General features: G+C 44.9%; 1 protein-coding gene across 1 annotated transcript; it reads left to right on the top strand.

Annotated features, from left to right (window-relative positions):
- The first annotated feature begins 7427 nt into the window (after window positions 1-7427).
- Window positions 7428-14252, top strand: trmo (tRNA methyltransferase O). Its single transcript, XM_007892551.2, has 6 exons — window positions 7428-7559; window positions 8740-8885; window positions 9725-9899; window positions 10505-10662; window positions 12356-13084; window positions 13990-14252. The coding sequence occupies exons 1-6, from the start codon at window positions 7483-7485 to the stop codon at window positions 14217-14219; spliced, it is 1515 nt and encodes a 504-aa protein (XP_007890742.2). The 5' UTR covers window positions 7428-7482; the 3' UTR covers window positions 14220-14252.
- Window positions 14253-14734: the final 482 nt, after the last annotated feature.

Genomic DNA, 14734 nt, shown 5'->3' with positions numbered 1-14734 from the left:
GGGATGGGGAGCCAGTGGAGGCGAGCGAGGGTGGGAGTGATGTGGTCCCGAAGCATACATGACTACCCCAAGCAGATCAGACGGGGAATAATTTAATAGAAGAAAAATCTTCTCCCATCTTTTGCCTTTGAAAAATTATAGTTTAAAAATGTAGCAGGGTCCACATTTATGAATCATTAGGACTCAATTTTCACAGAAGTTCAGTTTAATAACTTATTGACATTTAGTTTCCCACAAGGTCGACAATGTTTGCTGCTGGCCAATCTACCCAAACAACAGGATTATAGCTCCCTCTTGAGGACTATGCAAAAACTAAGCACCCAGAGAAGAACTGAATTTTACATTCTATAATGAATATTCAATTAACTATTATTATTGACTATTGATAGAACTGGTAGAGTATTAAAGGAAAAGTAGAAAATGCTGGGAATTGGATGTGTCATGTCGTAATCTTATAAAATGGTGAAATAGGTTTGATGATACATTTTGCCAATAAACTACAGTCAATTCACTTTACATTATATCCTGTGAAGCACTTTGAGACGTCTCAATGACGTGATAAGGCTCTATATCAAATGCAAAGATTATTATTATTATTATGATCTCTCTGATCTCCGATCCTGCTCAACTGCTACCCCCATTGCTCAGCTAACTTGGGCTTACTGTGAATCTCCCACCCTTCTCATTCCACCATCGGTGGCTGAGCTTTCAGATTCTGTGTCTCAAACCTCTGGAATTTCCTCCCTCTACCACTCCATCTCCCCATCCCCCTTTCTATATGACTTCAATCGCCACTTACTTTATCTCTTTGACTATGTCTATTGACATCTCCCCCTTGCCCCCTCTTCCCTATTCAGAGTCTGACACCATCACTACAAAGCACTCCAAGACATTAATCTACCTGAAAGGCACCATATAAATGTACGTTGTTGTTCTTCACAAGGTTACGAGATTGTTTCAGAAGAAGAAGGGCCCTTGAGTCCACTTGATTGCATCCTTCCAGAACACCCAACCTATGATCCTCATATTACAGATTCAAGCTGTATTTTAAATGAGTCCAATGTCCAGGCCTGAACCTGTTCCAGTTGTTAATTACCCTGCCCGTTAGGGCTTTGACTTGCAGGTTTAACAGGAACCAAGTAGGAAGAATCCCTGTCCCCAGTGACTACTGGGTCTCTTTTGATTTTGTGTGTGGAGGAATGCAGACATTCAAAAATGAAAAAGATCCTACAAGGTAAGTACCTGTAGTTTTCTTTTAATAGTCAATAGGGAGAAATTATTTCCACTGGTCGGTGACTCAGTGACTGGAGGGCATCAATTTAAGAGTTAGCAAACAAGCAAATGGGGAGTTCAGGAGAAAGTTTATCACACACAGAGTTGTTAGGATATGGAATGAGGCAGAATTCATTTTAGTTTTCAAAAGGGAACTAAATTATGTATCTAAAAAAGAGTAAACTACAGGGGCACAAGGGAAAGGAGAAATGGGCATGAAATGATTGCTCAGCACTGGCACAATGGGTGAATAATAATATAATAATAATCATCCTTGCATTTGATATAGTGCCTTATAACATCTTCAAGATGTCTCAAATTGCTTCACAGAATATACTGTAAAGTGTATTTTGTGAGCAAATTGTGACAGCCAATTGTGCACAGCAATGTCCCACAAACAGCCATATAGTGAGAAGAGAATGGTCTTCTGTGATGTAAATTTCTATGGTTCTATGGTTTATGAGACACAATAAACTCTTATCATACAAGGGCTGGACATGAGTGTGCAATGGTGTTTGTGAAGGATAAATAGGAAAAGGTTAAATAGGAGAGATGTGGGTGAATATTCTGGGGTTGTGTATTGATTGTGTTTGGATATCAGCAAATGACTGTATGGAAACTTTCTTACAGGAAACATTCATGTGTGGTGGACTCCCCAGTAGGGAAGGTTTTGCATTGTTCATTGAAGAAATGGGCCAGATGCACTGAATAATTTTTAAATTCCATGCTTTCTTAGGTCACTTTGTTCTAAACAAAAATAATAGAATCAATACCAGGCGGGGGGGAGGGGGAGTGAGTGAGTCCAGGCGGTGGGGGGGGGGGCGTGTCTCGGGTGTTACTAGCGGCCGTTACTGGCTGAAAATATTTTGAAATGTTTCATTGCATTTTTCAATTTTTATAGGATGAAAGTTCTGTTTTGAAATTCTACATCTAGGACACACGGTTAGGCAGACACTGTCTCATTTACATGAACAAATTAGTGAAATATTATTTACAAGGGAAAATGAATTCTTAATTTCAGAGAAATTGGTCTTGAGGAGGAGGTGATATAAAGCTGACTAACTCAGATTAGTGGCCAGTTATGAGTGTAAAAGTCATAGCAAATTATTAAGAGCATTTGCAACCATTGCTTTGCAGCTGTGTATTGTTTAATCAACATCAAATTACTAAACAAACTAGATTCATGGAATTATGAGACCATTTCTAAATATGACATTAACACCTATTATACAATAAAATTTTACATTTGTATAGCACCTTTCATGTTGGGAGGCTGTCCCAAGTTTTAACAATGCTGGTTTGGTATCCGACATGGAGTTGGGAGCCTAGAGAGAAAGATGACTAAAAGCATGGTACCATACACTAATTTGCACCCAATTTACTGAACAGAAAAATATTCATGGCTCACTGTTGAGATGAAAGCAAAATATTCCAATGTTCAGATTATGACATTTCTGGGTCTGTGAAATGGTAATGGCAAGTTTCCTTCAACTATGTGTTTTCCTTTTAATTAATACGCACCAAATTGCTTTTAAATTTGCTTATAAGTAGCATTTCCTCTGAGCTATAGTGGTAAACAAAAGTGATCTTCAAACTGCCAATTCTCTTTCATTCCACAGGGAACCACCTAAAATCAACTTATAGTCTCCCTCAGTGACACTTACTATAATACCAGTTTAATACTGGAAACGGCTTCAGACCCAGCTGTTTTTAAAATGGAAGGGTGGGGGAAGTGGGGGGTGACTTTGCCTGGGCCATTGCCAGGAATTTAATAATATGATAATGTCACTGGTGATAATTATCACATTAATTTGTCATTATTCATCTCCACTTATGTCACTTTGTACCAGGCAAAGTGAAGCTCTCCACAAGTATACTTCAAAGCATACATAGAGCTCTGCTCACCAGCCTCCCAATGCCGCAGAACATTTTTTATGTTATTAAAGACGCGGATCACCTGGGAACTTATAAAGCTTTGAATTTATAGTTTAAAAGGTTTGCTTCAGACGAGTTGCAGTGCTCCGCGTGAATCCAAAGCAGTGTGAGATTATCTCCTCAAGCAGTTTCACACTGTTTGTTACACTGAATTGCACTGAAACTGCTAGCCTAACGCTGCAAATTTTAACTTACCACATTTTTAGATCAATTCGACAGAAAGTCTGCAGATTATTAACCCTGCAGGAGATAAGCCAAAAGAAAAAAAATGTATAAAGGGAAGACTAAAAGTCTGCGGTGGTCATGAGAAATTAACAAAAAGATGATCATCTTCAAGCTCAAGTCTATGTACAAAACATGGGTTGATTAAGTTTTGGTGGTGGTTTTAACCATAGAATTCACAACTCTTCCCTCCACAAACTGCAGATTATTCAGAACTCTGCAGCTTGTATCCTCTCCCACGCCAGACTCCGGGAACCTATCACCCCCATTCTTGACCGGCTTCACTGCTCCCCATTCCTCAGACAATTGAATGCAGGACCCTCGTTCTTACCTTCAAGGCCCTCCACGATCTTTCTGCTCCCTATCTCTCCGACCTCATAATCCCATATCAGCCTGTCCGCTCCCTCCGCTCGGCAGACACCGGCCTGTTTCAGGTCCCTCCATACTTCCTGCCCCACCATTGGCGATTGGGCATTCAGCTTCTCTGCCCCACACTCTGGAACTCTATCCTGCCTCGTCCCCTCTCTTGCCTCCTTCAAGTCCGTCTGAAGATCTTCCTCTTCGACCATGCCTTCGGCCACACTCCCACCCCCCCCCACTCACTCTATCCTTCTACCCTTCTGACCCTAACTTCCAGCTCGGGTCCAAAACCCCCGGTTACCCAGCTCCCTGGGACGTCTTTCCGACATAAATGGCGCTATACAAGTATAATTTGTTGTTGTAAATTTCTCCCCACAACACAGTACAGTATGGGTGTACAGCTTTATCTAGCTATATCTAGTAGGGCTCCCTATGATACATACAATAGTTTATAGTGAGTGTTACACTCTACCTATTGGTTTAATTAGTTTGTTTAATGTTATCGCAAGCACCATGTCAGCTCATCATCTAAACTGACCTTCCAGTGAGGTACTGGCAGAGCACAGTATTGTTAGAGAACCCTCCTTCAGATGAGGCTTTAAACAGAGTCTGCTTGTTCAAGTGGTCATTAAAGATCCAATTACAATATTCAAAAAGTGAAGTGAGTTTCTCCCAGTATCCTGTCCAACAATCCTCCAGATTCACTTCACGAGTGACCTCCCCTGCTTCATCATCTCTGACGTACCATTGACATATACTGACTATTATTTCTGCTCCTTCATTATAAAAAAAGTGAGTTTCACATCGGGAAGTTGTGTCAAAGCACTTTACACAGCTGGCTGGGCACCTCAGCTAGGGTGGAGGAGAGGGAGGATAGGAAGGGGAAAAATTACAGAGCATGGTCAAAACAAGGCTTGCAATACAATACAAAAATATATTTGTACAGTGCCCTTCAAGCCGGGAGGATGTCCCAAGGCACTGGGTCTTGAGGCAGACTTTGAAAGTAGAGACAGAGTGGCTCCAGGATGGAGTTCCAGAGAGTTGGGGCGAGATGAATGAAAGCTTGCCCACCAATGGTAGGGCAAATCAAATGGGAGATTTGAAGCAGTGTTTATTTGAGTGGAGGGAGCAGCCAGGACAACAAGTTTGCAGGAAGTTTCAGTAGGGTGAGATGAGCCTGGGGAGGGATTTAAGGTGAGAACGAAGATCTTCCAGGCAGAGGGCGAGACCTTGGGCAAGTTTCCTTACTCCACACAGAGCCTAATAATAATCCCTCCAAAACCAAAAACAATAATAAATTGGTCATTTTCAATCTACGACTGTTTGTGGGACATTGCTGTGCGCAATTGGCTGCCGCGTTCGCCCACAAATATACAGTCAATTCACTTTACTGTGTTCTGTGAAGCGCTTTGGGACGTCCTCCCGACGTGAAAAGCGCTATATCAAATGCAAGGATTATTATTATTATTATTATTATCTTGAACTCAACCACTGGGCGTTGGGGAGCCAGCGGAGCCGAGGGCCGATGGGGGCGGATAGGTTCGGAAGCTTGGCTTGGGAGATGATACAGGCTGTTTAATTCTTAATAGTCTGCAGCATGTAGAGGGAAATCCTGGGGAGTCCAGCTGTCAAGAGTATTGGTGGAAGATCCCATCATTGGCCTCTCAGAGCGACAATAGATAATACTAATAATCTTTGCATTTGATATAATGTCTTATCACACCTTCAAGATGTCTCAAAGTGCTTCACAGAATATACTGTTGTGTGAATTGACTAGATTAAGCACTCCGAGACGCTACTCCGTGTGAAGAGCGTAATATAAATGCAAGTTGTTGTTGTTGTAGATGGGCAAGGAACACTGGAGAAGGTGCAAAGAAAACCTGGAGAAAGGGCCAAAGAAAGGCTGGCAAACCGCTGCGGGGAGTGGGGATGGATGACGATGATGATGAAACTGAAATGTTTCGCCTACAAAATACAGTGAATTCACTTGTGAATTCCCTCTCCTTCCCCGTCACTCTCCCGCTCCTCCCCGTCACTCTCCCGCTCCTCCCCGTCACTCTCCCGCTCCTCCCCGTCACTCTCCCGCTCCTCCCCGTCACTCTCCCGCTCCTTCCCACTCTCCCACTCCTCCCCGTCACTCTCCTGCTCCATCACTCTCACTCTCCTCCCCGTCACTCTCCCGCTCCTCCCGTCACTCTCTCCCGCTCCTCCCCGTCACTCTCCCGCTCCTCCCCGTCACTCTCCGCTCCTCCCCGTCACTCTCCCGCTCCTCCCCGTCACTCTCCCGCTCCTCCCCGTCACTCTCCCGCTTCTCCCCGTAACTCTCCCTCTCCTCCCGTCATCTCCGCTCCTCCCCGTCACTCTCTTCTCTCTCCCGTCACTCTCCCGCTTCCGTCACTCTCTCTCCTCCCCGTCACTCTCCCGCTCCATCACTCTCCCTCTCCGTCACTCTCTCTCCTCCTCCCGTCACTCTCCCGCTCCTCCCCGTCACTCTCCCGCTCCTCCCCGTCACTCTCCCGCTCCTCCCCATCACTCTCTCTCTCCTCCCCGTCACTCTCCTGCTCCATCACTCTCCCTCGCCGTCACTCTCCCTCTCCTCCCCGTCACTCTCCCGCTCCTCCCCGTCACTCTCACCTTCCCGTCACTCTCCCGCTCCTCCCCGTCACTCTCCCGCTCCTCCCCGTCACTCTCCCTCTCCGTCACTCTCCCTCTCCGTCACTCTCCCTCTCCTCCCCGTCACTCTCCCGCTCCTCCCCGTCACTCTCACCTTCCCGTCACTCTCCCGCTCCTCCCCGTCACTCTCCCGCTCCTCCCCGTCACTCTCCCGCTGCTCCCCGTCACTCTCCCTCTCCTCCCCGTCACACTCCCGCTCCTCCCCGTCACTCTCCCGCTCCTCCCCGTCACTCTCTCTCTCCTCCCCGTCACTCTCCCGCTCCGTCACTCTCCCGCTCCTCCCCGTCACTCTCCCTCTCCTCCCCGTCACTCTCCCGCTCCTCCCCGTCACTCTCCCGCTCCTCCCCGTCACTCTCCCGCTCCTCCCCGTCACTCTCCCGCTCCTCCCCGTCACTCTCTCTCTCCTCCCCGTCACTCTCACCTTCCGTCACTCTCCCGCTCCTCCCCGTCACTCTCCCTCTCCGTCACTCTCCCTCTCCGTCACTCTCCCGCTCCTCCCGTCACTCTCACCTCCCGTCACACTCCCGCTCCTCCCCGTCACTCTCCCGCTCCTCCCCGTCACTCTCTCTCTCCTCCCCGTCACTCTCACCTTCCCGTCACTCTCCCGCTCCTCCCCGTCACTCTCCCTCTCCGTCACTCTCCCTCTCCGTCACTCTCCCTCTCCTCCCCGTCACTCTCCCTCTCCGTCACTCTCCGCTCCTCCCGTCACTCTCCCGCTCCTCCCCGTCACTCTCCCGCTCCTCCCCGTCACTCTCTCTCTCCTCCCCGTCACTCTCCCTCTCCGTCACTCTCCCTCCCCGTCACTCTCACCTTCCCGTCACTCTCCCTCTCCTCCTCCGCCCATCCCCCCCTCTTCCTCCTTCCCCGCCCACCCCCTCCTGCCTTCTGAGCCGACGTCACTTCCGGGTGCCGTGCCCGGGGGGGGGGGGCGGGGTCACGTGACGCGCGGGCCGGGCCGGGCCGGGCCTTCCCCTGTCCGTGTCCCTGTCCCTGTGGGTGAGTGCGGGGCTCGCGGTGGGGATGGCCGCGGGGGGCGGGGCCTGCAGCCCCCTGGAGCGGGAGGTCCGGGTGACGAGGGGAGAGCTCCGGAACCTCAGGTACTGACCGCACCGCCGCAGCACCGCACAGTGACGCAGGTGACCCGCTGCTGAGTCGCAGTGCTGCGGCCGCTGCAAAACACCGCCATTCCGGAGTCGCCCGGAAAACCCCTCACAGTTCCCGGTCTTCTCCCTTCCTGGAGTTGACAGGTAGACCTGAGGGGGGCGCTACTGATCCAAATGAGACAGGACGGTTGATGCCACAGTGTTGCTCACAGTCATTTGCATTGGGGGTGACCATCCCACCCTTGAAAGGCTTTGGGGGGACCTCAGTTTAATGTCTCACCTGAATTCAGGAGTGCGCCTCCGATCGGGCACTGTTCGGGTGCACTTTTAACAATCCCGTTCCAAAAGGGAAGGGAGTTTCTCTCTCCTGGGGGAGAAATTCCCGCCAGACAACAAGCTGGCAAAGGGGGTGATCCAGGATTCTGCAACCACCATCATAATCATAATCATCATCATAATAATAATAATAATAATCCTTGCATTTGATATAGCGTTTTTCACGTCGGGAGGACGTCCCAAAGCGCTGCACAGAACACACTGTAAAGTGAATTGACTGTATATTTGTGGGCGAACGCGGCAGCCAATTGCGCACAGCAATGTCCACAAACAGTCGTAGATTGAAAATGACCACTTTATTATTGTTTTTGGTTTTGGAGGATTATTATTAGGCTCTGTGTGGAGTAAGGAAACTTGCCCAAGGTTTCGCCCTCTGCCTGGAATTGAACTCAGGTCTCTCACTTGCAAAGCGAGTGCTCTAACCACTGAGCTACAGGACTCCACAAATACCATACCAAAGTATCTCTGTGTTTGGGGGGATTTTGTATGACCAACAATCCGCCAAATACTGAAAAATTTGTCATTCACATCATGGCTGTTTCTGGGGACTTGGCTTGCAAAACCGGCTGCTGCATTCACCCACAAAATGCAGTCACTACACTCGACACTATTTCCCTGTTAAGTGTTTTGGGACTCTTAAATTTTAGGGGCTGTAAAAATAGAACTTGTAACATCACGGCTCATCACTTCTATAAAAAATGGCTTTGGTTGGCTATTTTGCCCACAAAATGTACAATCACTTCACTTTACAATATATTCTGTGAAGGGCTTTGAGAGGTCTCAAATGCAAGGATTATTATGCATATTTGATATGTCCAATGCTGTTGATTTCCCTCAGACAACAAATTGACAAAGCTGTCCGTGTACACAAAAAATCTATCGATGACTTACGTTCTTTTCTGAGCGACATAAAAAGGGAGCAGATCCAGGATTCTGCAACCACCGGAAATCAAGATGCCGAAATGCCTTTCTGTTTGGAAAAAGGTGTGACATTTTTACATTATGCTCTCTACTTGTCTCAGTTGAGATCAGCTGACAGAATAGAATGGAGGTTGAATCTGGGACCTTATTGGCGTACAACAGCAACAAAACTTCCACTTCCAAAACTCGCGTTCTCCTTGCAGGTCTCTCTTGCTTTCACTCCATGCGGTGGCTGTTTTTTTTGGTCAGCTGGGTGTCTGACACATGGAGAGACCCATCACCATACGTAAGAGTATCCACCCAAACTGGGAATTCCATGCATTTGCGCTATACACGGAAATTCCAGAGATATATATATTGGAATGGAATATGCATTAATTCCCTGGAGGGACACCTCTTGCTTACCAAATTCCGGAGAGTATGAGGCATACGTTGGCGAGAGCCAAGAATTGGGGACCCCAGAGTGTGCATTGGTTATCTAAACCAGCTAAAACTGCACAGCTTGACATTGCCAAAGCACTGTGCAAAGACAGTGCAAAGCATTGCCTGGAAAACTTTCAATGTCAAGCTGTGCAGGATGAGGGAAATGTATATTTTAATGAGCACAATATTCTCCCTCTAGACTTTCCTTACTCTCTAAGAGTATTGGAGGTATTTTTTTCCTCTGCTGAGCACAAAATATGCATGCAAATATGAATTACAATGAAGTCAAAAATAAGCAATTCTGGCATCACACAAATTCCCTATTGCTTACAGATTTGATGCCTGATAGTTCAACAATAATAATCTTTTACATGCGTATCCAATTTAACAGTTTTCCAGAGTACGTTACAGTTTTCTCTTGAAATCTTATGTCTTATGAATTGTAATTTCCAAGTGATGTGTACTTTTTTTTAAAAAAGGAAATATTGGAACCGTACCTATTGGATTCTTAGAATCATGCTTCTCTGTCAAAAATGCCACACCTCGACAACCGACCATTTGTAGTCTATCACGTGCACGACTTAAGATAAGCAAGGCTGTTTTTACTAATCCAGAGCACTCGCTCATTGGCTTGGATCAATTTTCACATGTCTGGTAAGTTGCTTTGAATTGTACAAAAAAAAATTGTTTGACTTAATTTTTAATGAACAAATGTAACAAATCTAATGCTGCACTATTTATCTGTGTGCATGTGTGTATAATGATGCCCTGCAAAACGCACAAATTTGCTTATAACACTTTTGCAATGCACTCCGTTTATTTGATATGTGAATGTAGTCAGCTTTTCATCCTAAAATGGCTGAAATCTGTTTAAGTAGGACACCATTGGTGCCACTTCCTGTTTAAATGCACACGTACAAAGCAGGAAATGACATGAGCTGCAAACAAATGACCCAGAAGATAGCTATTTTAGCATTCTGTGCTTTAAAAAAAAGTCCCAACTTCTGGGTCATCTGTTTCCTGGCAACATCTCTTTTTGGATATGCAGGAAAAGGGAAGTGACATTGTAGTAACTCGATGACATGGAAGTCTTCCTTTTTTATTAGTGTAGGAAACAACTTTACACTGGCTGTTTTTACACATGTGCAATCATAGCCACTTTTGCACCTTGCACCATGGGAATAAAAGCTAGTTTTTAAAAATTCAACTGATTTTATCTCTAAATTGATAACACCTAAAGTTTTTTTTTACACACACAGGATTGTATTTATTTTTCACAAGAATGGACATCAGAGCTGTAAAGCTAAAGTTAAACCACCTCGGCTCAATGGATTAAAGACTGGAGTCTTTTCTACAAGAAGTCCACATCGTCCCAATGCGATAGGTTTAACGCTCGCGAAGCTGGATAGGATTGAAGGTAAAAGGTCTTTGGTCTTGTTGCCTTTCACAGAGATGTCTTGCAGGAATAAAAGCAGGGTTTCCTAAAAAGAGAAAGAGCAGAGACTCCTATTAGACTTTAGCTATGATTGCTCTGCATTAAGGTGGAATGTATCAGGGATGGTAGTTACCTCATAATTTGAGGAAATTGAATATGGATTGCAGATTCCTTCTGTAGACTTTGACTGTCTATGCAGTTTTGCTCATCTTTGAAAATTGTATTGCCTAATTGGCTTTTGAGTTCTGTTATAGAAGTTGACAGCTGACAGCAAGTTTTAAAACTCATCTGATCAAGAATCCCGGTAATGTCGTGGAACTGAGAATGAATGCTTGTTATCTGAGACAAGATAAGATAAGATAAAAATTAAAGATAAGTCTTTAAGTCACTGGAAGTGGAGTAGCTGTTTGGTGCTGCTAAAGATACTATTGATTTATACTGTATATTTCTGTAATTTACTATGGTGAGGGGGCCCATAACCTATTTCAAATCAAGTCACATTTTTCAATATATCTTTGGTACTGCATAATTTGGTAATTACCTTCATTCTTCTTTGGTCCTCTAACTTGGCAATATTTTCAAGCACAAAAGCAGAATCCTTTATCATCAAAATAGATGTTATTTTAAATGAATTTAAAGGTAACTGAACATTGGCTTAGTTTTATGCATTTACTTTCCTCTTAGCTTACTTCCATCATTTTGCACTGGAACTGATTTGTGTGGTTGGGGAGATGATCAAGATTTCACTAATTTAAAAGTGCTCCCACTTTGTTTTTTTTAAAACTCACCAGGACGTGAGCTCATAATCTAGTCTCAGCGTTGTCACTCCATCTCCTTTAATGGCTTTTCTGTCATGTACCTATGACCATCCTCGGGCAGTTCTTTGTTGCCGTATTCTTGGACTCAACTTTTCAAATTCTGTGCTCGCTGGCCTCCCCAACTCCACTCTCCGAGAGTACAAAATCATCACATTCTCTCCTATACTAGGCTCCATGAGACCATCATCCTTGCTCCCTATTCCCCAAAGGATTAATATCAAGATCCTCACCTCACCTTCAAATGCCTCTGTGGCCTTGCCTCAATTTACCCTGCAACCCTACTCCCCCAGCTACTCCCACTGCTGAGCCAACTCTGCTTCGCATTTCCTGCTCCTCTGCTTCGCTATCAGCAGGTGAGCTTTCAACCTCTTTGCCCCCAGCAAATTAGTATATTATACTATATATTTATCAATGGTTAAATCTTCAGCTACCATGCCCTGTACTTTCTGGAACTCTCTCGAAATCCATCCACATTGCTCCCTCTCTGCCTGTCCTTAAAGCCTTCCTCAAAACTTATCACTTAAACAAAATCTGTGATCACCTCTCTTCTCCCCTACCCACCCTGCTCGAAGTCTGCCACTGTCTCAGTAAAGCACTTCAACAGCAATAACAACTTGCGTTTGCATAATGCCCTTCACACGAGGTAGCATCTCGCAGCACTTAACAGTGGCAGAGCTTTACGCGAGCCAGAGAGTGATGGGAGATGACCGTAGGCCAAAGAGGTCAAAGATTAAGTCTTCAGGTACGATCTGATGCTACAAAAGATGATGCTGTAAGTAAAAGGCATTATAAAAATGCGAGTTGTTGTTGTGTATGCATATATATTTTTGTGTCTATTTTTCCCTTTACTCTTTAAGGTGACACAGTTTGTCTTTCGGGAATCGACATGATAGAAGGGACACCAGTCTTGGACATTAAGCCATATATTCCAGACTATGATACACCTAGATGTGATGCCTCCAGTGATGGAAAAGACAGTCAGTTCAATAAAGATATCGTGCTAGATGAGCAGTTCCAAACTGTTACAAATCCAGTAACTGGAGAATATATTGATGAGGGGCAGGTGGACACCAACGGGACTTCAGAGGTTGGAGGTGGATGTTTTGCTGAATTGGGCCCAAACCCTCCTATATATGGGACACACTCAATAACAAACAGAAGCGGTGAAGTTCTTCATGGAGAAGATCAACACCTCACCAAAGTTGAAGAGATCCCTTTAGGATGTGAGCTAAAGTGTGAGAAAGATAATCAGTTTGCTGCTACAAAGGAGGCAGGTGTTGACCAAAGCTTCTTCCTAACTGTGGAGAAGATCAGGCACCAGCTAATCCACAGTGATATTGCGACCGAATCCACTGACAGAGGCAAAGTTATCAGCATGGAGTTGAAGGATGCAGGCACTACCATGTACCATCAGTATCAGCACCAGCCCAAGACATCGAGTTCTGCTGGTCAGGACTTGGGTAATGAGCCGTGTATCAGTACTGTCGCAGCATGGGTAAAGGAATCTCCCGTGTCTTCATTAGACGTTCGATTCACCCCTTATGCTGAAAAGGATCTGGAGCAGTTCCAGGCTCCTGACAAAGCAGGTACAGTGGTACACTATTATTCTATTATTAATAATAATAAACCTTGTATTTGATGTAGCGCTTTTCACGTCTTCTAGACGTCTCAAAGCGCTTCACAGAATAGACTGTAAAGTGAATTGATTGTATATCTGTGGGCGAAATACGGCAGGCAATTGCTCACAGCAGAGTCCCACAAACGGTCATGGATTGAAATGACCAATTTATTATTGTTTTGTATTTGGAGGGATTATTATCAGGCGTGTGGAGTAAGGAAACTTGCCCAAGGTTTCACCCTGCTGGGAATCGAACCCAGGTCTCTTGCTTGCAAAGCGAGTGCTCTAACCACTGAGCTACAGGACTCCACCACACTAATAACCTGGTCATTATTTGCTTCCAGTCAGTGTCCAGGGGCCTGAAATTCTACCTAGATTTGACCTCTAGGCCTGCCTTATCTTAATAGCTCAGGTCGCGCAGAAATGTGGAAATTTTTCAATTCAGTCTCAGTTTGGATTTGATTCTTTTTAAGAAGGAGCATTAAGGTATTATTGGTGTTTAACCAAACAAAACTGGCTTGACGTTGCAATCATTGGCAAGCTTACTGCTGCTTGCACCAGTGTTAGGGCTTTGGCTTGAGCGATTAACTAACAGGAGCCATGTGCAAAGAATCCCAGCTACCAACTAAATTTAAGAATTTTCCACAGCTTTGTGAAATCTTCAATTTTAAACCAAAATGGTCTGATAGGCTGAACTTAGTTGGAATTTTAAGCACCAGGTTTCCCTTTATATTTATATTATATTTATATTGGAAACCCCATTTTTCAGGTGATGTTATGCTGTGCTTTATAATGTTATATAATCTAGTATCTGTTTAATGTGTTTATTAGATTTAAATGCTAAGATTTAACCATCTCTGTGGCTGTTTGTAGATCCCGGTAAAACGTCATTGAAACATTTCCAATCTATAGAGGAAGCAAGATCTGCCATCATGGCCATACTGTCAGCTGATCCACGCTCTGTGTACCGTAGAAAACAGTGCCAGGATCAACTCTTTTACTTCACCTTGGACTCTGCCCATATCACATGCTGGTTCGGAGGTGCCTTTGCTGAGATTTTGAGGATAAAACCAGTGAAAGAGAAAAAGTTTGTAACGGAATAGAAATTCTGAATACAATTTTTTTTTGTGAATTTTGCAAAGCTACTTGGCTACATTTGTTTATATATCCTTTTCTAGACAGTTGAACCACATTAACAGTAGTATGATCAGCAGTGACATACCTACAAATCCCACACTTCTACAGGAACTGTGCCTGCAGAGTTTTAAAACAAAGTTTAAATCTGAGTATATAAACCAAATAGAATGATTTTAATCCTTATTGTTCTTATTTTGGAATATTGAACAGCAATGCCACACAGTGTCTACACAGTGTCTACACAGCATCAGCCTCCATGGCTGCACACTCAACCTCACTAACCCAGTCAGGATCCTGGGTGTCTTGCTTGACCCTGAACTGTCCTTTCTCCCCCACATCTGCACCATGACCGGCACCACCTCCGCAACATTGCCAGACTCCGCCACTGCCTCACCCCTCAGGCTGCCGAAACCCTCACCCACGTATTCATCACATCAAGGCTCGATTACAGAAACTCCCTCCTCATCGGCCTTCCCAACTC

The sequence above is a fragment of the Callorhinchus milii genome, unplaced genomic scaffold (assembly GCF_018977255.1).
Source record: "Callorhinchus milii isolate IMCB2004 unplaced genomic scaffold, IMCB_Cmil_1.0 Scaffold1, whole genome shotgun sequence".
In the NCBI taxonomy this organism is placed as follows: domain Eukaryota; kingdom Metazoa; phylum Chordata; class Chondrichthyes; order Chimaeriformes; family Callorhinchidae; genus Callorhinchus; species Callorhinchus milii.
This window is presented reverse-complemented; position numbering and strand designations above follow the sequence as displayed.